At 45.1% G+C, this 24,146-nt stretch overlaps 1 protein-coding gene across 2 annotated transcripts in view; it reads left to right on the plus strand.

Moving 5' to 3' along the window:
- LOC131884332 (serine/threonine-protein kinase Chk1-like) overlaps positions 1-24,146 on the plus strand; it is a 34,993-nt gene that overhangs the window by 7,205 nt on the left and 3,642 nt on the right. The window contains exons 1-4 of one of the 2 annotated variants that reach the window (XM_059232074.1): positions 15,569-16,492; positions 21,363-21,843; positions 22,142-22,206; positions 23,354-23,612. In XM_059232074.1, the coding sequence (XP_059088057.1) occupies positions 16,352-16,492; positions 21,363-21,843; positions 22,142-22,206; positions 23,354-23,612 (946 nt within the window). In that variant the 5' untranslated portion in view covers positions 15,569-16,351. Of the gene's footprint in view, positions 1-15,568; positions 16,493-21,362; positions 21,844-22,141; positions 22,207-23,353; positions 23,613-24,146 lie in introns of those variants that run through there. The other variant, XM_059232075.1, reaches the window with a different exon arrangement.

The following is a 24,146-nucleotide window of genomic DNA, read 5'->3' on the forward strand; positions in this document are numbered from 1 at the left end:
ACCACACGACAAGCCAACCCAGAGAGCATGATGGGTTTCTCGATCTATGTTCTGTGCCAGCCTATTTCACACCTAGAACATATTGATGGATGTTACGAGGAATGGATGAGCGACAAATGACCGTGCCTTCCGAGGTCGTGACCTCTGTGTCTTAACGCAAAAGCGCTGCTCATTACATATTTAAATAAATCCTCGCCCAAAGACGGCTTGAGCCAAGTCAAATATGAACGCGGATTCAATGCGAGAGGAGGAAAGAATAAAGAGAGAAGTTCTCTTTGAGTTTCGTTTTGTTCTCGCCGCTTTTTATGCCCTGTCAAAGCGAGTCTTTGTTTATCCAACCAGACGTTCGTTCGTTCGTTCGTTCCTTCCTTGGTGGGTCGTTGTTCTATTTCCTCCTGCTCATCCAAGAAGTCCGCCCATTATTGCCCCAAGGAAGAGCACTCGGAAATTAAGCAGCATCCCAGTGGGTCGATTTCCAACGTGAGGGAAACAATATTAATTGTTACGGATTACCGCTCCGATCCACCAATTTCATGACCCTATTTTTAATGGCTCGCTGCCCGTGATGTAAGCATTCCTTTAGCTATGGTTTTGCTTGAATAGGCCGTTTAAGAATGGTTGGAAATCAAATAAATCTTTCGGGCTCAAAGGCGTCTTTGGCCTCTTCGGTTTCCTTTTCGGGTTACACATTCAGGGAAGAATATTTGGGGTCTCGTAGTGGTGGGAGTAGTAATTATCCAGTTCCGAAGAACCTTGCTCTCGGCCCGAGAAAGGGACAAAAATGCTCTAGCATACCAATTTTTTAATTGAAATAATTTATTAAGTAAGAGCATGCCCCGTTATAAAGAAGCCAACATGCACCTTCGCTTCAAACGAGTTTGGCTTCGAGTGGGATGTTTTCGTCCATTGCTCGTCTTGCGGCGGCGGCCTCGATTCTTTGTTTCCATTCTCTGGATCCTCGCTTTTTAATGGGACCGTATCCATTGAAATTATGCAAAAAATGACCTTCTCTCCACGTTCATTGGATCTAGAAATGCAGTGCGTGTACTTCAGTATATGCTTACTCCTATTCCTATGACGATGGCTGTATTGCACACACAATAGAAAGTAGTCACCATTTTTGTCGGTTTAGATCGAAGATCGGACCACTGAAGTAATCTTCGTCTTTGCTATGGGCCTTTTGAAAACCTAACCATTCTCTTGGAAGGCCACTTTTTCTGACGTATTCCTATTGCATCAGAAGAACAGGTCGAATTTGCTGTTGATGAGGCTGGATGTACTCCTGATAGCTCTTTGGGTGATGAATTATGACGAATGCTTTGTGTTCTTTGGAATCAAGAGCACTCACTACCCCTTTTTGGCCATGGACTCACTCTGCCATTGAATGATCATCATTTGGGAGCTTCCAATTACAGCTCATAGAAGAAAAACATCGAACAGGGACTCCGAACGAGTTTGTGCCCAAAGCGAATCAAATCTTGTTTATCAGCCGACCCACGCCTCAAAAGTTTTAATTAAAACAAAGCTTTCTTGCACTATTTTTCCCGCCTCCGGGAGCCCTTCTTCAACTGCCAGCTAATTATGCCCGACGCGTATTCAACGTTCTCGCAAGTCTTTGTGGAGGAAATCTTGAATGCCAAGCAAAACTGTATTTTGACGAAAGGCATTCACTCTTCTCCTCACAGAAAACAGTCTTGGTTTATGATGATTCATTCCAAGGAAAAAAGGTTGAGGAGGGAAAAAGTGGATTTTGCTCTTCTCCCCCATCGTTTTGTGAACCATTACCAAGCATTAGCCCCGAATTTCATTTTACCACCCGCTTATGTTTTCACAATGTACATTAGACGAGCCATATCGAAGGAGATAACGGTGGTCATTTTTGTCTGTCTTCAACCCCATCTTACTTACTTGGACCGACTCGTTCCATCCACTACCACTATTAAATCAGTCGACCCGTTTGAGCCATAAACTATATACGTATTTATGGCTCTCCAGGGCTTGACAGAAGGAGAAGAAGAAGAAGAAGTTCAACTCGAAATGGATCGCCTTCGTTTGGATCATAATTGCTGCCAGATGCTGGGCCAGGAGGGCGGTGAGACGAAACCTGAACAATTCCAAATCCAACAAATGGCATCATGACCAACAGAAATCGCTTCCTGCCGGCCCAGATCATATCAGTCACAAATCGAAGTACATAAAAGTGCCCATGGTACGAGCTGGATGATCCCCCATTCCCTCATTCCAAGAACTCAAGCCCAAGCCACTCTACAGTACATGGGCATCAATCGGCAACCTTGCTTTGCTCAAGTGGAGAAGCGCTTCATTATAGAGATTTGAAAGCGATCGCCGCATTTGCATGACTCGCCATTATTGTCTGTGGTTGTGTTCAAAACAGAGATCAGGGAGAGGAGTCTTTGAATGATGAATGATGAATTCAAGGTTGATCGTGGTACGTGTACGTAGTGGTGGTGGTGGTGGTGGTGGTGGTGATATTGATGACCTCACTCACAACGACGACGACGACGACGACGACGACTTGAATGATAATCCAAAACTAATTTGATGACTTTCGACAACGTCGTGTCAACCCATTTCTAGTCCCACCCCAAGTGCATGCAAAATTGTGCGGCCTTCTGCTCGAGCGAAAGGTCATTAGAAGAGTGCATCCAACAAAGTTTCCAACCAGGAAAAAATAGTCAACCATTGGTTTTGAGCACGGCAAGATCTAGGGAATGATTCTAGAATTGAACCTCTTCTTTTCCTAATATGCTCGCTCCTCCTTGCAGTGAAGAGAGAGCATGGCTTCATGCTACTTGGAAGTGATTGTTTTCAGGCTTGTTTCTCTAACAGACTTGATGATGAGGCAAGCGTCTGAATGTCCAAGTAACGAGCCTTGAACTCTGGCAAGAAATTTCAATTTACGCCGACATCATGAGCATGAGAAAAGGAAGAACTTTGGTTCGAGCCCTTCGTGAGACGTGAGTGACACCCAAAAAGAAAATCAAGGCGCATAGGTACGTAGATGAGATGAACAGAGAGAGGGAGGTGCAAGTAGTAGTAATAGTAGGAGTAGTAGGAGTACACATACACAAGGAGGAGGAGAAAGAAGACGGACGGACGGACGGACGGACTTATTCACCACTTCATAGCAGTACTACAGAAATCTAGTGGTGGTACTGATGTGTTGTTAGTGTTAGCCGTGTTTTGCAAGCTTGAGTGCGATGACGGCATACCCATTGAGTTTCGTCCAACCAGGGGTCCTGTGGTCCTCTGGTTCTCCAGTCGCCTTAGTCGTCGCTTTCGACCTGTCCGGTCACTGGATCCATGGATGGAGGGCTGTTTGGTCGTTTGCATAAAAGAGATAAATTAGCCGAGTATCATTTTCTCCGCTATGGCCGACTCACAAACATACTCACGCACTCGTTTGGGGCTGGAGGAAGGGAGGTTGAAAGCTCTATCCACGTAGAAGCTCTATCTGCCTTGGATCCGAGGCTAATTGAAAATGAAGCCTTGACCAAATGGTAGTTCGTTTTAATTGAACTCACTCTGACAAGTCCAACAATAACAACCTCACCACTCCGAATGCTACCAGAGAATTCTCAAACCTCAATCTCAAGAAATGACCCTCTGTGGTTTGGAAGAAAGACAGAGAGAGAAAAAGAGAGAGAGAGAGAGAGGGCCTGAAGACAGGGAAAGAGAGAGATGATTGTGATAAGTCGAAGGGCGGAGGAATCTCACCACTGGATGTGTATGGTCATTCTCATTAACATACTGCAGAAGTTCCATCCATCCGTGGCTCTCTCTCTCTCTCTTTTCTATCCACCCAGTCGTTGAAGTAGTCCGCCCATGAGTAGCTCCTTTGTGCAGAAAAGATGTTCATCTTGAGATTTGGCATCGTCTGTTATTGTATTACTCCACAGTGGTGCTCGAGAGTCAAGGCAAGCATTCCATTTGCGAAAGGAACTTTCCGCATGGTTTGGTTGCTTGACACTAGATTAAAGGTCGACTGGCCAACCTCTAAATACATACGTATTTATGTATGACATTTCTGATCCTGTCTGCACGTTTATTAACTTAGGCCATCTTTATGTAGCACTGAAAGCCCCAAGGCATACATTTCCATGGAGTGATAATCATCGATAAATCTTGGTCTTCTGATTCCATTAGCATTGGAGCAAATACAATAAATTCTCTTTTGCTTGAAGGTTAGTGGATTTTTGAACAAGATGTACGTGATTTATGGCGCTAAAACGCCACCAACCTGTTTCTAATATTCATGCTCAAAATGCCTCAACAAAATCTTGGGAAAGCTACTGTCTTGCTTTTGAAAGTCCTGCTCCCTTGGAGATGAAAAGAGATGACTGTGCATTCACGTTTTGTCCCTTGGCAATCCACAAATTTGTTTGACATGGACAAGAAAGGAGGGACCATTCAAGAATCAAGTGGAGTTCCCAACGTGCTACATTTTTTGCTCAAACCAAGCTCAAGTAAACCTCAATGAAGCCACATTTTTGTCCAATATGGGAAGTCTCGAATCACCTCCGATCACCTCACCCAGGACTAGATACGGAACTCAAGTCCACCAAAGTTGGCTTCAACTCGGGTCTTTTGTGTAAATCACCAAATTCTAGAAGAGGGAGGAGGAGAGTTTTTGACTTCACATTCAGGTGGGAAGAGATGGTCTCCCGGGATCTGTGGCATTGTACATTACAGGGTTAGGCGCTTTTCTGCCATGAGTGATTGTAATATCTACTTGAACCACGTCAACCACTAGTCTCAGGAGGTATCGCAACATTCATGATGTAGCAAGGGATCGTGTTAAATACGAGTACTGAATTGGAGAAGTTACCTGGATCGAGGTTGTTGTTCGAGCACTAGCTTTATCAGGCCATAGCTCCCAACCCTGTTGCGTTGCCGCTATATGTAAGTACTATACTCTTTGCCATGATAGCTTCTCTGAAGAAAGAGAGATAGAATACCACAGCGGGATATCCTAAGCTCTTTTGGAGGGAGAAAATTCTTGCTTAATGGCTTTTAGCCGGTAGTCGCACGAGAGGGTACACTACGTACGTACCGAACTTGGCTGTACCAAGCTCGAACCCCACTTTGCTCGAAGTCAACCCGGGTCTTACCCATCCGTCTCTGATCGCTCCTTTACGAGATCATATTTCTAACCTGAAGATCACGCCAATGACCAAAGAAACCATGCTTACCATGCTTTCCTGGGTTCTAGTGGTTCCTCGTTTTTCCCCTTGAAACCGTAAGGACTTATGGAGCCAAAAAAACAATTTGAGAAGTGTTACAAGTCCTCCTACGAAGCATACTGACTGTGACTGACTCCCCGATGGCTTGCTTGTGCGTGTGCGTATGTGTGTAAGAGATTTTGACTGGGTGGGTCGTGGAGAGAAGAGCTCGGGAGCATTCCATTCACCTTGATTGCCTAATTTATGCCTCCATACAAATCTGCGGTTTCGACTTTTGATTGCACTTCCCCGGACTTCTGGACTCCCGATGAGAGCGTGGATTTCGCCTCATCTCCCCCATCTCCGGGTGATTATACAAAGCCTCTAATGTATGGATTGCTCAGTAAATGGGCATTTTGATTTAAGGTGACGCTTCCCCGGAGCTACGCCAACCAACCAACCAACCACGTCTCGCCCGCTCTTGTGGCTTGGCAAGAGAAATAAAGAATTGGCAATAAAACCAGATAATGTGTTCCCGCTAGATAGGGCTCCAATCGTGTCGGTGAAGCCATTTAGAGGGGTTCGAGAAGATCCTGATGATGAATATTAGCTAATTGAGAGAGAGAACAACCTCGAAGCTGATGATAGCGTCGGAGGCTTGGAACTCACTTGTCCTCCATCCTTGATCTGAACGTAGAGACCTGCGCTATTCATCGTCATACCATCATTCTTGTGGTGAGAGAAAAATGGAGTGTGAATGCGTGAAAGCGAAGCCTTCTTAACGTCCATCGGAGTTTGTACCCGTAATATTGGATTACCATTGCCGTTTTCCACTCGTTCTCTGTTTCAAACCAACCCTTGACTGGTTTATCGTGACTGTAGATTGCCTAGGTGCCCTCCATCTTGCCCCGTTCGTTGAGCATGTTGGTTGTGTTTGGTGATCCCTGTGAGAGAACACCGGACTCTTATGTCTTTGCCATCAAGATGAGGTGATAAGAGAAGCACCAGAAAGCCATTTCAAAGCTTGTTCGAAAAAAACTGGCTTCTTCTCCGAGTCTCTCCCAGCGATCTCTCTCTCTCTCTCTCTCACCCACTGGGGCACCACTGAACGACGGCTTTTCAGGGGTTGTCAACCTCTCTTGTTCCTTTGACCATTATTCCAATGGTTTTGCAGGAGGTTGAGCGAACAGGTTCATTTTAACCAGCCAATTTTAAAGAGCTCTAGTGGATGGGGTTGACAACATTATACTCTTTTTTTTTCTCCTCAGTGAATGGGTTTCGTTTCGGTGACGGAGAGACGGGGGAACTCTTGTCAGATTGACATCAGTCTCACAAGTTGTGATCATGATCCCCCGCTCGAGATGCGTTTTTTATTAAACCTGTCAAGAACTTGAACATCCACGAAGCCCCAAAAAAGGCTCCCGTTTAGTTTCACCTTGAGCCTTGGGGCTGACAAAAAGACCCGCTCTTTGAATCCGATTATCATAATCAAATTGTGATAACAAGAGGGGGAATTTACCATGGACTCGGGCGTAATCTGTCTTGAAACGGGATCTCAAATTTGAAGAAAATTGAACCCGAATGAGTTCTCGCATCCAACTACTGGGTGTGCTTCTGATACAATGCCAAACAGTCCTTCTCAAAAAGGGCCTTAGGTTGTAAAATTGAATACCAGCGCACCCCTCAAAGTAAAAGATGTCATGCACTCGGTCCCGGTCGGTTTTGTATTGAAAGATCACTTCCTTCATTTCATACTAAATCTTACTCATTACATTGGGTGCGTCACTAATTGATAACTTGTTCACTTTTTGCAGACAATGACAAGAGAAAAGACATGATTGTTTATAACATTGCTTTTATTTGTACGACTCAATGTACATTTCCATTTTTTGCTGTAGCACCACATTGAGCATTCTCGGTAAGGAATAATAACCTTGGAGATCGTGAGACGTTGCCACGTGCTTCGAGATTATGCGTGTGTTCAATCTGTTCTTTTTGAAGAACTTTGGGAATTTCCGGCCATTGATTTCCTTGGCGCACATTTTCATTGGGATTTGACCGAGGTACTCTCTGTGATTGAAATGGGATACTTGGGGTTATGGAAAACAGTCGAAATCATGATTTGGCCAGATGTCAGAGAGATTACACATTCTTTTTGAGTGTCGAGATCGTTCATTCATTCAAATTGTAATTAAACGAGGTAAAGCTCAAGCACGAAAAGACGATAACTAAAGCTTAATCATCCCTGTTGAAAAGTCAATTACTTGTACTTCTAATTTTGATTACAATTGCGACTTTTTTTGTACGGGGAGCGGAACAGCCCTGCCAATTGTCGTTTTTGGCATTGTGAAAAATAGCTCTCGTTGAAAGTGAAGACAAATTCTCAAGGAAAACACACCGATTAAGTTATTGAGCTCGATATGATTGTATAGTAGCGCTGGTTTTTGCTTTTTAGCATCGGATTTCCTTTTAATGGGAAAGAAAAAGGAAAACAAAGTGACGTTAGCCGGAAGTTTTAGTTTGCGAGAAATTAGCGAAACATGGGAGGTTTTTAATGTCACCAAAAATGAAAAGTGTACCAAAAGATCGGGGGGGAAGACATTATTCATTGGTTTCCTCTTGTTTTTATGATTAGTGTTGTTATTTACCCCAGATTACTTCATACCTACAATAGGACTCTTTTCTGCCATATTACCGCTTAGCAGGAATTCAAAATAACAGAACATACAGGCTTTTGGAAGTCTTAGAACTCGTTATATTCCATTAGTGTCCGTCCTCCTCCCCCTCGATCAGTCACAAACCAAATTGTGAACATTGGCCTCCAGGAAGCAATGTTTTGTATCTAAGTCATCCTGTGTGAAGGAAACTGGGTTGTTTCATCTCTGTTTTGGTCGTGTCATTTTGATGCTTTGATTCGAAGCTCGAGTCCCATGGTGAGGTCTGCTCAAGTGAAGTTGCGGCAAAACCTGAATCCTCAGCGAATTTTCCATCTCGTCAGCTGTCCACGAGGCTTCTTGCCTTGTGTGCCTTGTCAACTCGTTTTTGGCTCCACGATGGTTATCTAGCTTTTGTCTCACTGAACGAACCTGACTTTGCTGACTGACTTGCTTGCTCTCCACTCTCCAATCCAATGGTTCTTCGCTCTTCTTGGCCGTGGTCGTGCTCGTGGTCGTCATCGTTCCAATACTTCCAACTCCACCTTCGTTACACTATGCTCTGGCAAACTTGGATGATGCAGTTTCCCCGAATCCTCGTACCCATTTTTGAATCATGTTTCCATGTAATAATAGCAACCAGCAAGCACTTCTTCTCGTTACTTGAGCTTGATCCTCTTTGTAACATCATACACCCGAATTACAGACATTCCTAGAATTACCAGCTCATCGTATGGCTCTAGGTGATGAATAATCTTGGCTAGCATTTGGGCTAGTTTGGAACGAAGGACTGGTTTCAGATGTTGGTTTGACCCACCTCATCTTACTACACCCGAGAATCTGACCTGAATATCAAGCTCAAATGAATTCATTCCATGTGTTGTGTAATTCGCGCGGTGAGCAAATTAAACTTCGCCGTCTGTGACCTTTCCAGGCTCTAGTTGGTTTGAACAAAGATATGCCATACATTCCAAAATACCGAAATGAAATCAAGTCTCGGGATTCTCCGGACTGACGGACGGTCGGACGGACGGATGGATCAAGTGCTGAAATGCATAGCGTAAATGGGTGAAGTCAAATGCACTTGCGTTGCTCAAGGTATTTTTGAGCTTTGGGCCAACTGAGAAGCCAATTTGCCAGAGCTCCTTTATCAACGGGATCTTTCTTTCCATGGTTTTTTTCTATTCAACCCACGAAGCAATCGAACAGTCGTTTCCAGTGGGCCTCTCCTGGGGCCACGACAATTTTTTTTTTGAAGTATGCACTGCATTGGAAGAGATATGTGCCATCAAGTTTGTAAACGCAGGTATTTTTAAAGAAAGAAAAAATAATGGCCAAGCTCGGGCCCAAAAACTTTTCCTGTCATCAATTCATGGAAATGCATTGAAGTCGTACTCTGTGAGATGCCAGTAGCGTGCGTGCATTATTACGTTTACCTTGGGTGTCTTCATTGAAGTCACTTTGGACTAATAGATCTTTTGGTTTGAATTGCTATGGTCAAGATTCTGTTTCTTTCTGAAGATCGCTCAGAAGGATCTACTCGCCCCAAAACAATTCCATATCATATTTCAGCTCACAAGTCTCTGGAATCTTCACGTTGATATTTTGAGGCGAGGCCTTTCTGCTCTCCAAAAGCAATACGTGTTGTTGTTATTGTTGTTTCGTTGATGGTGGTGGTTGTGGTGGTGGTTACTGGCCTTATTTAGACACGGTCCTCACTTATTCAAAGGCACTTCTTCATCACGGAACAGCCACTTAAAAACTCAAGATTAAGATCTCTCACTTCTAGTCCGACCATTCAGAGATGGATGGATTGGATGGAGGAGCTGCTACTACAATTACTACCACTACGACTTCTGCTACCTCGTACTTCCAAAGAATATCTTGAGGGTTCCTAGAGCCCGCTTCTTGGTAGCCAATATGAGTGCGTTGGTGTCGATCAGCCTTTTTGAGCTCTCTCCACTCGGAGACCTGGTTTGAATAGAAACTGAATTGATTGACATGTCTATGGCAACCCTGGACAGCAGTCAAGTGGCATCAAATCTTCAAGGCTTAAGAGGAAAGAGAAGAAGAAGAAGAAGATGACGACGAAGATGGAGATGAAGGAGAGGAGAAAGAAGAGGAGGAGGAGGAGGAGGAGGACTTGGACGAGGTTTCACTTTAGAAAATGTCGCTGACTTGAACACAGCACGGGTCTGAATTTCAATAAGCCAAGCGTTGGTAATGGCATTGGTTGGCTCTGTGCATCATCGTCATCATCATCATCACCACCACCATCATCCCTACTTCGCTTAGTACCATTACAACAAGCCAGGCCATTGGCGTAACGTATGTTACGAAGCAGAAGAGCATGAACTTTTTTCTCTCTTTCTCTCTCTCTTTCGACTACGAGGCCTCACAAAAACCCAAGCCTTTGATTTCAGGGTCTTCAATCTGTCGTGCCTCATAAAGCCTGAACTGAACGGAGTAGTTGGTATTTCGTTTTTCATGTCTAATCCATGGATGCCGGTGGGATTGGGCTCATCTGAGAGTTCCTGGTAGTGGGGATCTGCCAAGACTTAACTATTCAATTGCAGAAAATGACAGCTTGAATCTACTTTGAGGTGGATGCCAAGTTTTACTCACGAGGCCCTTATTCTTCTGGAAGGCTGATGAGTCATATAAAATGCGGCTTGTCTGAATGTCACTATGAAAGAAAGTAAATATGATCCCTGAAGGTGCAACAAGGTTTTCTACATGTATGTACGTAGTACCAAACCCATACAGAATCGTTTAAAAGACGAGAAACCCAATTTAAAGCATTCGTTTTCGCCTCCCCTCTTCTCATCAATGCCATATGTTGTCGTAGGGGAAGCGATGAAAACATGCCATTGAATCCCTCAATGAAAGCAAGGTCTTGCCTCTAATTCCTCGTCAGAGCAATCTTGCATTAAGTAAGGTCTTCAGAGCCTCCTCGACCAATGAAGGTACTTAGTCGTCGGTTCCACCCCCTAAAAGAGCCACATTTCTGCTCGCTTCCTTATCCTTATGCGGGATTGTCATTTGTCAAAACCTTTCGCATTTTCGTATCCGCAAACGATGAGACGTGAGGCAAAAGAGATAGTTATTAGTTGATAGTTGGTCATGATGGTGCATGATGATGGCTCTCCCCGATGAGTACCCTAAGGTTCGATTGTAAATCCACAACAGGTTTGTCCCGCAATAGTTGAAGTTTATAAGTAATCACTGTCAGAAGAATTTATGACCTGAGATTACCAGACCGTGTCCAAGGCACTCGGGAGTGAAGACAAAACAACATTCTTTTGCAGTTTCACATCACTTTCTCATGACAGCCAAGACGGCGACAAATCCAAAGAGGCATTTTACTGCCCTCGCCTCACGTTACACGTTACGAAGCCCAAGCCATGAATGAATACTCAAGCTTGAGGCATTTCGCCAATCCAACCGGCAAATACGACCGACAGTGCGTAGGCAGTGGGCACACTCGCTAAACACGGCCATTTTCGCAAACCGACTCAAGAGCGGCTATTGGATTGAAAGTTCAAACTCAAGTTCGTTTTGCTCTTTTTTTTTTCATCTCACTTCAAATATTTGGCTATGAGGATGGTAAGCCTTTCTCTTAGTGCGCTGACTAAGAATCAGACTGACAGACACTTCGCCATGTTAGCGCTAAAATTGAAGAGAGGCCGATCGTCTTCGACTGCCCCAGCTTTGTTGAATAATCTGCCTTCGGAATGCACATTCGATCATTGCTAATTGGTAAGGCAAATATGTTGGTGAATGAACCATTGGCTATCTGGCTGGCTGGCTGGCTGGCTGGCTTTATCTCTTTAACAGGTGAAGCTGAACTTAATCAGGGCTGGTTCTCTGCAGACTTGTTTACGGCATAGCTTTGAGATTACGGTGCTTGGGGTGGAAAATCTTGGTCTGATCACAGATGTAGCAATCCGTTCGGAACGGGCCCTGCCTGGTCATGATGAACAGAACCAAAGCCAATGCTCAAAACGTCACACCAAGGTTGGCGAGAGGTTAATGAGTTCCTAAAAGAGGAATTGCTCGTCTGTATTGCGAGCGTCTTATCTGCTGATTAAGTCGCACTCTATGATGTGCACTTAAGATTTTAGAGAGCTGGAAGAGCTCATTTGGATGGCAGAGAGACGACAGTCCCACAACCAGATCGGCTGACCAAGACACAATCTCCTCTGACTTGGCCTCCGTGGCTTGAGTACCATCTCAACGTTATCTTGGAACCTGTTTCGCCGAGATTTTTTTCCCCTTCTCGCTCGGACTTTTTCTCCGACTTCTCCCGAATCCACTTTTTTAATGACTCCAATCAACGCACGCCAATCGGCGGCATTCCAATTCCAACCCAAATTCATTATTGCGTTCGAAACACCTTCCTTCCCCCATTCAAGACTCAACTTGGGCGATCCTGGTTATTTTTGTTTCATAAATACCATTTGTCACAACCGTCGAGTCTCGAGGCCCATTCAGTTCAGAGGGCATGCATGCATGGCTTAATGAAACCAATGAATGCTCTAGTGCCTATGTATATGTGAGTTGTTACCATTCGCATTGGTTTTTGGCCCGGAATGGGATTCAGAGCCACTTACTGCATCGGCTTTATTCTTTATTACCGGGATCTAAAACCGGGTAGAAGTCGTTTTCTATAGATGGAGCTCTTCCAAGAGGAATCCACACAAGAAGATAGAAAGTAGATTATTCCTACCATCCACTGGGTTTGATCTTGGTTCTATCCGAGGACCCCAATCTTGGTCGAAACCGCAACCAGTTCAATTTTGGCAAGTTGTTGAGTCGAGCACGAACCGGTCAACTCTCAAGCTAGAAGACAAGGAGACCTCCAATTTCTTGCAGACGACAACTGCAATTAATCAAAGGACTGGAGTGGCCCTCTCACAAAATTGCCAATGTAGACGCAAGAAATATTGCAGTGCGGCTCCCCTGTTGATTCGAAATGGGTCTTAGTTACAGGTGATCTGGAATGGTGTCTAGCTCGCTCTAGGCGTGCTGCATGTCGTGGCCGTCGTCGCCGTCATCTTTGTAGAGTTCGTTTGTTCGCTCTGGGATGCTGGTGATGATAATAGAAGTGGCAAAGCCGGTCCGCCAGCCAATTCGGCTGTTGCATCTTTCATTTTGGGGTAACCCCCCCCCTTTCCTGGCCCTCGGCGCATCAGCTCGCAACATCCTCAAGTTCGGGCATGGTATACACTCCATGTATGTACAGAACAGAATCAGGAAAGGAACGAGAAAGTTCTTTCCATTTTTGAGTCTGGCCAAAGTACAAGTCTGGTATCGCGTCATATACTATTGTACATATTGTATGGATACAGGTAGAGTGAGTGACGGTCCCACCAGGAGCATTTCTTGTCGTGAAATATGGATATTGACTTAGGTGGACTGTCCTTGGATGAAGAATCAAAGTTGCTGATTCAGAGAGGGGTAGTCGGAGTTTGTGGCCTCGCATTACTTTGGATGTTTCGAGAATGAGGCGAATTCTTCTTGAACTTCAAATGGTTTTATTGCTTGGCTGCAGGCCAAAAAGGCTCGATTCAGCTACATTTTTGCCCGGCTTTGATGCAATCCATCTATGCATTCTTGGGGCGGTTGGCATGAGGACGAAATTCTTGGACGAACTTCTTGACCAGATCTATTATTTATCCCAATGCCCAAAGCACGCTGGAAGGACGGACCAGGAGTTGGCTTCCTCGAAATACATGGGAGATGAAAGATATGATTTGATAGGACATGACTGTTTGGTTAGTTGGTGGTAGTTTCTGAGGGCAGGGTGTTGTATATTTACTTTGACATGATACATGTCCAATCCATCTCTCGGTTTGACCTCCTCGTGAATGGCCTGAAGCCTCCCTTTACGAAGGTACGAACGTTTATCTCTTCATTCGCCCGCTACCACGCACATATATTATACTACATAGAGTACCGTACAATACGTTCAGTAGGGTATCCTCTATCGTCCCTACTTACCTCTCGAACATTACAGCCACCACCGTCCTCTCATCCGCATTGGATGGAAGGATGGAAAGATAGATAGATGGATGGATGGATGGATCGGAGCTTGTCATAGGATTTGCTTGGAAACGATTCATCCTGGATGGCTCTCGTCGTAAGTCGCGACGTCCATCCATGCTTGGAACAAGATTCTAACGTCATTTTCTGAACAATCGCCCATGCCCTCCGTACATTCTCGAGAAGAGAGTGGTTGTAAAAATTCACTCCCGAGCTCCCAAGGCAGCACCAAACCAAGCACTTGGCTCGGACTTACTGCCACTTAGAATCTTACCCCACGTCCAAGTCGTCGACATCGTCGATGTAGCTCGGTAAGAAAACGATGAAGAAGAAAAAGAAGGACCTTGTTCAGAAGTTAGGGTACTAGGAAATCTCCCCATTTTTCCGGCCCTTTTCCCAGATCATCATGGACTTCTTGCGTTCGTTTGAAGGTGCGGATTTTGCCCTGAGTTTTCCTTCTTCGCGCATGAGGCAAAGTGCACCAAGATGTTTTGGCCCTCGAAGAAGGAGAGTCGCCTAAACGGAGGCTTGAAATGCTTGCTCAATAGGCATTGGTTGTTGACTGAACTAGAGTTTCCCGTGATATGATGCTTGCTTGACTCTTGTGAGATTATCCCCATTCGGTATTGCATGGCACGGGAGAACCTAGAAATCAACTCGAGATTGGCTTCATTTCAAATGTCAATTCAAGATATGCACACCACCGTCTTCCTTCTTGTATCATCCAGTTCCTTCTTTTATGAACGACAAGCACTTTCAATGCTGCATGAAATTCTGAAGGGCTAAAAGACCAAGAGGGAGGAGGACCAATGTGGCCAAGAACTGGCCAGTTTTATTTCTCCTCTTCGAAGCCCCCCAAGCTTTTCAGATGGGAGGGAGGGAGCAGCAGGAAAAGCAGCAGCACTCATAGAACAGCCCAAGAAATAGTAATAGTTGTAAGAAGAGTGAGCAGTCGTGGTACTCTACTCTATGAAATCCTCCAAGTCGAATCCTGTCTTGCCTTGCATGTGCTGGAAGCAATCGTTTGCCGAAATCTCGACACTCTTTATAACAGGTCTTTGGGTGCCCAAGGTGGTAGCACGTAGAGGTTGGTGGTGATGATGGCGGTGGTGGTAGTGGTAGTGGTCGTGGTGGTGGTAGTGGCGATGGTGCGTTGCCTTGCTGGGGCTTGCATCACTTGCCATCTCCCTCCTCTGCTCCCCCCCACTTTTACAGCCACCTATTGTGCAAAGAGGGCTTGCTTGAACAGACCCTATGGATCTTGGGTGCTTTGGCTTGAACGGCTTCAAATCCGCTCCCTCTCCCTTCGCCTCAATCTCCCCTCCAAAACGCCCAAGATCATCGGTTCACGGCGATGGCCAAGGCAGGCTTTGAGGGGAAGAAGGGCTTCGAGGAGCTGTTGTCAGGGCTGCTTGATCCGAGTTTTGGCATTTCTCTTGCTCTTTCACTTGTCAGTTGGTCAGAGGTCAGACGATCGGTGACATCTCAGTGAGGGCTCTTTGACATTATCGCTCATACCAACGTCATCACCACCATCACCATGGTCATCGCCAACTCTTGGAGGATTATGGACATCATCGTTCTCAGTCATCTCAGACGTCGTTTGGGGACAATGTTTTATGGCCCCATGGCTCGATTTCATGCCTTCCAAGTCCATTGACGGCAACGCCATCGTCAGCAACATCTTCCTCCTCATCTCCTCCTCCATGAGAAGAGAAGAGAGGGGACAAGTGTTTGAAATGTGTGCTCTCTCTCTCTCTCTCTCTCTCTCTCTCGAAGGTCTAACATATGTGAGTGTGTGTGACTGGAATTTTTGAATCATCATGCACAGTTCATGTATTTCTGCAACTACACGGACGACCCCTTCGCCCTTCCCCCCCAATTCCCTCTCTGTCTTCCTCTCTCGATTCGTGGAATGAAGAGTGGCCGAGTGTTGGTGAGGGGAAATACTCCGAGTTTGCTTCCAAAGTTGTGGATCAAGTTATTGTATGCTCAAAACGCAGCCAGCATATTGTCCTTCATCTCGCAAGTGGGTCGGCCCTGAGCTTGGAAGACTTGAAAACTCGATCTGTGTGTTAGTTTGTCCAGAACTTGTTTCAGTCATTGGTCCATGATAGGAGTTGTGTCCACGAGTAGATAGACGCCGAAGATCACATGATGATTGGACAAGCGACAATAATCATGCATCCTCTCCTCTCACTCCAAGGAGTCCTTGTCTCGTCCTTCATGGAGTCAGTGAGTGAATATGAACCTCTCTTGTTTACTCAAAGAGCTTGGAACCATTCGACCAGCAATCCAACTTCCACGGATTTGTGAAGCCAACCTAGAAATCTACTCCTTTTCCTGAGTGAGAGGTTTGAAATCTCACCCTGGGAGTTCGTCTAGTTTGGCAACTCTTGACTGACAGGATGGGGATAATTGAAATCCTTATGACGAAGTCATGTGACATGGCATCAAGAAGATGGATATATGACGAGGTTGGGGAAGAGACACGGTCGAGAATTAATCCGATCAACTGTCAGGCATCCTTCCTCGTCCTCAACGAAGCAAAGTTGGACAAGCTCCGGATTAACAATTTTCAAATACACCCGCTTCAAGCGAGCGAAGATGGTAAGTCTTTGAAGTTATTCACGTGACCGATGTAGGCTCTATACCCTGCTCTATGTGGTCGTGCCACGGAGTCTGTTCTAATTCATCAAAGACAGTCTTGGTCGTTTTTCGTTCCTTTTATGGCTTGGGTTGCCAATTGGGAGAATGAAGGACCATTTAACGGTCGTCGCGAGGCCAAAGATCGATGCAAAGACAAATTTGGAGGCGCACAAATTCCCCTCCATCCAAGACCTCTCTCTCTGTCTGTCTGTCTCTATATCTACGTACATCTACACTGTGTCCCTCTATTCTCTGTCTCTCTCTGTCTCCCTCCATTTTGTCACCTCGAAAGAACGATTGTTCAATTCGAGAACTAACCAAATGCACACTGCCTGCAAACACTGTTTTCAAGCCTCGCGCCCATTTTTACCCTGCTCACCACTCTTACCACTCTTCGTGCATGCACGTTCTCGAACATCCAAGAGCTATGCAATTCTGGTCACGGATTTTTGCGCTCCTTAAGGGCCGCTGGCCTCCCTCCGTCTTTGTCGTGATTTCTAATGTGTGGCCATTATTTTGTTCTTGCACTCATCATCACCAGTCGATTTGACCTTTTGATATTGATGATATCATTCCGGGGGACAGTGCGGTTCAATCAGAATAACGAACGAGTTGTTGCCATGTGTCATTTTTGGATGTTTTTTTTGAAAGATTTGAAGAACGACGCGTTGGTTTGATTCCAGACACTAGATACGAGACTTCTGAATCAGATTATCATTAGATTTAGATGGGGAACATGCGGAATGCCTCCAATTCCATTTACATGTTAATCCCCGTCGACCCAGTCGATTTTCTCTCTTGCCTCAAAACACCAAAATGTATGGCCATTAATCATGGGAAGAGAGAAATGTTTTCGAACCATTAGCATTGGGTTGCCAGCGTCCATTCTCGAGCCATTCGAGGAGGGAATTATAATCCAGGAAATTCGGTTCCAAGTGAACGTATACGTACGGAAAACTCTGGCGCAAAATGTCTAGATGGAAAGAGTTAAAAAATGAGTTGAGTTACACAGCCTTCGAATGCTCAGTGACCCCCAATGCTTATGCTCGATTTTTGATGGATGCCTTTTAAAAAAAAGGTTGATAAGGAAGAAGCCAAACAATGGACTCGAGACGAGTCATCGACTGCGCTTTGAAATCTGAATTGGACCACAAAAAAATCCCTTTGAATCCACTGGATCAGTCTACTATTGGAAGACCTTGCTTGATCACTTTGGCACCACTCTACAGTGCACTGCCTCTCATGATCATGTTAATGGCATGTAAATTGATTTCCCATGGCAGAGACGCCCAGCGCCATCATCCATGATATAAGTTTATGAGCCAATCTCAGAAAACGTACTGCAAATGGATTCTCTCTTGGATTTAATCACCGTCGAGGATATAGTACTTCAATAAAGTACCAGAGACTTGGCCCATTTGAGTGGAGGCCTCTGACGAGGATTGGTTCCAATCCCCCTCCGACGCTCCACAAAGGCCAAGTGTGCCACTTGAGGCTTGACATTTTTTGTCAATGGGGATTGATATGGAGGTTCCCTCGGCACTTTTCCCCTTCCCCCGTCTTCCAGCGAGGTGATCAACTATTCTAATTATAGTACTCCGTGATTAACACTGCGGAAACCCGAGCATTGGAGGGAATGGTTCCCATTCTGGCTGGAGGTTCTCGATCGTGAAAACACCACAGTGCGTGATCTCCCCCTTAGAAAATACCTTTGCTCAATCAAGTTGAATGATCACAATTTTGGGCTCCAATCACCCTGGATTGAGTGGGACATTCTTTGCCAAGCCTCGTCCAACTGAAAGCCGAGCCAGGCACTCACCCTTACTAGATAGCGGTTAGGAATGCATCAAAAAATGTTTCCTTCGTATTTCTTGCTGCAGGATTTTTTATTCTACCTCCATCCAGGCGCATAGCTTCGTGCATTGTACATAAGCAAGCACAGAGACAGACAGACAGACAGACAGACACACGAAAGCGATTGTTCCTATAAGGCAGTCAAACCGCCACAGGGTGCTTCAAATGGTTCAGATCAAAGAGATCAGCTCATTCCATTTTTGCAATAACAATTCGATTTGATGTGTGCCACATATCCATCCCGTTATGTAGCTTGCCAGCACTTGTCTTAATTTCAACCTACCGGCTAGGTTTTGAACCAGTCTCCAGTGGTTCCTTCATAAGCAGTCAAATGAGAAGCCACGTCTTCATCGTGGTCTTCTAATCTCCAAGACGTGTCAGTCCGTTCTTCTGGGTATCTATTAGTCAACCCAAGCAAATCAAAATACTTTAGCTTTCACATCAGTGACGTGCTTCGATTTTGTGGGACCTGTTCTTCTGATCAGAATCCGAGATAACGCCGTCGAAATTCTTTGCAACGAGATGTCACCCCATGACAACTTTTGGCCAGACCATCCGTATCGACAGCTGACGTTTCGATGAGTATCTCTAGGACTGAGCTTGCTTATCCATGGAAGTTTTCATTTTCCTTTGGGTATGGAAGGGGGAGGGGAAGGGGGGGCGGTTGGTTCGAGAAGGTTTCCATCGCAGGGTAAAATCAAATTTTGCACTAAAGGTTACCATTTTTTCTCTTTTTGATGATCATGATCATGACTATGATTATGATGATGGTTAGAGAGCGATCCAGCGAAAACTAGCATTTATTTAGTCAACCGCTGTGTCTGCTTTCAACGTTGAAGGCAGTAATTACCACGTCTGTTGAAAACCCTTTTTTGAGTATTTGGGGGCAAAAACAGGAGGAATTTAAATTGCTGCTTAAAAAAAAACAGCCTCTATCCCTCTCTGGTAAGACAACCAGTCATGAACAACCTCAGGTAGTGATGTGAGATCTTATCGTAAGAGAACCTACATCTAATAATATTCAGAAAGCAACCAATTTGGTTTGGGAGGTCGGTCGCAGATTGCATTGCGTGAGGGTAATAGCCATAAATCAATTGCGATTTTGCTCAAATCTCTTCCGACCAAATTGTCCAATCGAGTTGAGATAAAAGCGGCCTTTTTGGCTCATGTGCCTTTGGGAGGTCTCAAACCCTCCCAAAATTCATTGCATCCGATGGAATCAACCTCCCAATCCTCTTCCACCACCTCCATCACCAACCCCCGAGTTGTCAAGTCCAATCTGTCAAGGTAGAAAAGAGAAGAGTCAGTACTGGTGCCACCCCTCTGGCGAGTAGTGAGCCATGGTTGCCCTTGATTGCCCATTAAGGCGCGAAGCGCGATAATTGGCCCTAAAATTGGGGTCCTTTTCCGCACTAAAACACCGAGTAGGTTTTCAAGCTCGAGGCTAAATTTGCGGCTGGCTTCGAGATTATGAAGATTTTTCTTTGGGTTGATCATCGACAATTTTGGGATGGGGAAAAACTCCGACGAGAGGATTTCGTTATTTCTTGTCGTCATTTCTCTTCCATTAGATCCTTGTAAACTTTGTAGACAGGTTGTAAATAGAGATTTTGGCACCAATTGTTCTCATTTGAGAGGTCTTCAAGTGTCGTTCGGTCCCCTCTTTTATGGCACATAATTACCCCACGATTCTTCGGCAATGAGGTTCAATGTCGTTCCTGAATCATTTATTGGCGGGTTTGGCAGTGTTTTTTTGTGAGTAATGAAATGGTGGCATTCGTTTTAGCATCGACTACAACTTGTTTCCTCGGTCCTTCGGACTCTCCCCCCTGTAATTCGTAAGTGAACAACAAGAACAACAACAACAACAACCAAATCCTTGAATGGAACTATTGGCCGTTTGTTAGGTTGGCCGATGTTTGCCGCACGGTCTGTACGTAGTAGATGCAAAGGTAGTTTAGTTACTCAATTCGAAGGGGGAGAGAGTGGGTTTCTACTCCATCCCAACCATGATTGAACCCCCTGATAGTTGTTCGTTTCGAAGGTGAACCAGGAGGCAAACGAAAAGGAGAGAGAGAGAGGTCCAAGGTTTTGTGTCGAGTCATGCAGCAATGGGGGCCAGCAGGCCAGTCAGTCAGAGGGGATTTTTCATTCTTCTGCCGTCTTCCTCGTCCGTCGTCCCGCCTCACGTTCTGCCCAAACTTGCAAGTTGCCCCCCTCCTCCTTCCAACCCAAAGTACTCCTCGGATCAGGGTTTGGGTTGGAAGGAGGCCGCATGAGACATTGCATTGCTGATCATAAGAGAAGAGACAGTACATTGAGATTTAAGGCTTGAGACGACGACCACGATGATTCTTTGTGGGGGAAGAGTAAGGGGGCTGGGAAGGGGGGGAGGGGGCGGTTAGGCGAGATCGAACCATGGTTTGGCGTCCCATCACAAAAGGTGCATCTGATAATGAAATGATCACGAAATGCAGCCAAATGAACGAACCCCTTTAACGTACACGAGAACATTTCTTTTGAAATCACGAAAGTGAGCTAGGGTTGACGCTTCTTGATTTCGTGCAGCGAGATTGCTTGGATGGAGCTATAGTGTCATGCAATCCGACCTCATGCACTTATTTTTCTTTGTTCATAAGAGCGGTGCTTTTTTTTCGCGGATGATTTTCTATTAGATCAAATTGGAACATTTCCATTTAGAAAACAGTTTGCTGTTTTCTCATAGGAGCATATTTAAAGATCAAATTAATTTTTTTTTTGTTATATGGTAGACTTTATTACAGGCCAAGGTTAGCCCAGATCTGCTATATATAAGACAAGTAAAAGTTGTACATACATTACTACGTGACTTTAATTTCAATTTGATACTACCGGAGATTATGATCAAAAAAAATCTTCTTGCGAATACAGTTATTTCTTCTTGCTGATTTGTTCGCCTTTCGCTTTTTTAAATCCCCTCTCTTTTCATTGTTTACAGGCGGGTCAGCTGTCGGGGCATGCCGGTCAAATCAGCTGTTTTCGTCTTGAGCGTGTAGCTTGTCAGCTGTGTCACCAAAATAAGGCATCAATTTGCCAACGGATTAAAGTGACCAATCCAACTTTCACCGCCAGAATGAGGGAATTCATCGAAGGATGGCATATAATGCAAATCCTCGGAGAAGGCACCTTTGCCGAGGTCAACCTCTTGGTCAATCAACAGACCGGGGAGGCTTGTGCCATGAAGCAAGTGTGGGTGAATCAAAGTACAACCAAGAAAGGGGTGTCGGAGCCCACCAATCTGGTGGAACCTCCTCCCGATTTCCTACCCATGGACTCTGAGAAGATTCAGAAGGAGATTGCTCTGCACAAAGTAGTGAAACACGAGAACATTGTCAATTGTTATGGGGCTCGCTTGGAGCGCAACGTTCAATTCATCTTCTTGGAATATTGTAATGGAGGAGAGCTCTTTGATCGCATTGGTAAGCATAAACCCTTCTCAAGTTTGTTCGTAATGCCATTAAGGATCATCCCTCTTTGATCCTTCGATTTTCCTTCGGTCGTAGTACATAATTGTCGCTCAAGGGTTGTAATCGGACTCATCCGTGACCTGAGTGAGTGTAAGTGTGGGCACATGATCCTCTTTAAAGTGGAACAGCACGGCTTTGTCAGATAATTATGGTCCATTAAGTCTTTCCCAGTGGTTCATGTTTCTCGCTAATCAAGATCGTTTTACCATTTCCCCGAGTGATATTTTCATCCTTTTGCTTTCTCTTTCAGAACCTGGTCTCGGGATGCCCGAAAACTTGGCCCAAAGCTTCTTCCTTCAGTTAATATCAGCCGTGGTAAGTTCTACTGAACAAGTATTTAGAGGGCATCCGCGAAAGAAAATCCCTCCTTGGGGCCTTTCTTTAAAAAAAAATCCAGACCTCGCAAATAATCCCATTTTGAAAGCGAGTCATGCTTCTGTCTTCTAATCTGATTGGCTTTGGTAACTAACCGGGGTGAAACTTCGACCGGGATTTTAGTGACAGTTCGCCAGGGATGAGAGCCAATTTAATTTTGAGAGGATCTGGGATTAACCCGCATGTCATGTGTATTAGTAGCTGTTGTTGGCCGTGTGTTCACATCAAAGACTGAGGCCTTTTACGTCCAATATTTTGGAACCTGATCTACTTACCCTCTCAGATGTGGGGAACTCCCGTTCATAAAAATATATACAAGTGACATGGGCTGAAATGTTTGAAAAAAGGATGCCCTGTCGGCCGATTGTCCTGTATCTAGATTTTAGTGTGAGGAATAAAGTACTATCCTTGATTACAACAAAGGCAAAAAGTGATAGTTGGTCGAAGAAGGATGTCGTCACAAAAGTGGACACATTCCAAGACCTCTTTGTCAGATCTGTGGAAGAATCTTGGTTGGAATGCGGTGGTTGGATCGATAATAGAGAGTGGGTGAGTGTCGTGTGTTATTGGCTGCTCCGCAACCACTTTGGTATCACCAGGATGCATGGTGGTGGTTCATTTTCCATGGTCTTGGATACCAAATGGTTGAGGGGGAGCGTCATGGCATCTCCCGTCTGTGCTCATCCCGTGGAATTCCAAGTCTGATTAGTACCCCAAGAGGTTCACGTGGAGCGAGTGTTGTCCGTCCATATTACTTTACGACAACTTATTATCATAAGTATTATTATTTGACTGGTTTGTGTGTGTTTGTAACACTGCCTTGTTTGTGTTCTGGGTAAGACTGTGTTCATAGACACACGCTGACACATACATTGTATAGGGGAGTGTAGATGCACAACACACTAAAGATGAAGATCATCCAAATGATGTGATCCAAGTACGACTAAACTGGTTTGACCGCTGACGACTGTAGTCTCGTCCTCCTCGTCCTCCTCCTCCTCCTCCTCCGTTCTCAATCAAAATTTCAAGACTACTAACGTACTTGTGTAGTGAGTGGTGTGTTCAAAAGGCAAGCTCTTTGTTTCAGGAATATCTCCACTCCATTGGCATTGTGCATCGAGACATCAAGCCCGAGAACATTCTTCTCACAGATGGAGACGTGCTCAAACTCACGGACTTTGGTCTGGCCACTGTCTTTCGGCACAAGGGCAAGGAACGCAAATTGGAACGCCCCTGTGGAACCATGCCCTACATGGCCCCTGAACTCTTCACCAAGAGCACCTATCAAGCCGAACCCTGTGACATTTGGTGTTGCGGTGTGGTGCTTATGGCCATGCTTGTCGGGGGTAAGTACGAGGATAATATCTTAAGCCTTCGGGAGCTCACTTGGTATGTAGTAGCGAGGGTTTTGGGAACCTCGCTCCTCTTAGGAGCCCTGCAATGCACTACTTCGATCGGGGCTTTCTTCTGAGGCCCAAGAGCCTCCTCTACTTATCAAAGTGGATGACGAGCCTTTGGGAGCTGGAAATGTGGGTCAAACCCTGGCAAATGAGAATTGGAATTTTCCAACCTTCGATGGCTCTCCAATCTCAATCGACGGAAGGCTACTGAACCAGGGTTCGAAAGAGCAACCTGCTTGAGAGAAGGGGGTCTGGGGGTGATGGTTGTAGCCTTAATCCTGTCAAGAGCACATTTCCTCGATGCCTCTTACTCCATCATAAAAAAATGGAAGCCAAGTTCCACATTAGGCACTGTTTCTTTCTGTCCCCGCAGTATCGCCAAGTGCTTTACTTTCTCGTTCTCTATCCAAGTAGCATGAACTCATTCTGGAAATGCCTTCTTGTCCTTTTGTTGTGCGGAAATGTGTAACGAAAGACAAA

The sequence above is a fragment of the Tigriopus californicus genome, chromosome 7 (assembly GCF_007210705.1).
Source record: "Tigriopus californicus strain San Diego chromosome 7, Tcal_SD_v2.1, whole genome shotgun sequence".
NCBI classification, from domain to species: domain Eukaryota; kingdom Metazoa; phylum Arthropoda; class Copepoda; order Harpacticoida; family Harpacticidae; genus Tigriopus; species Tigriopus californicus.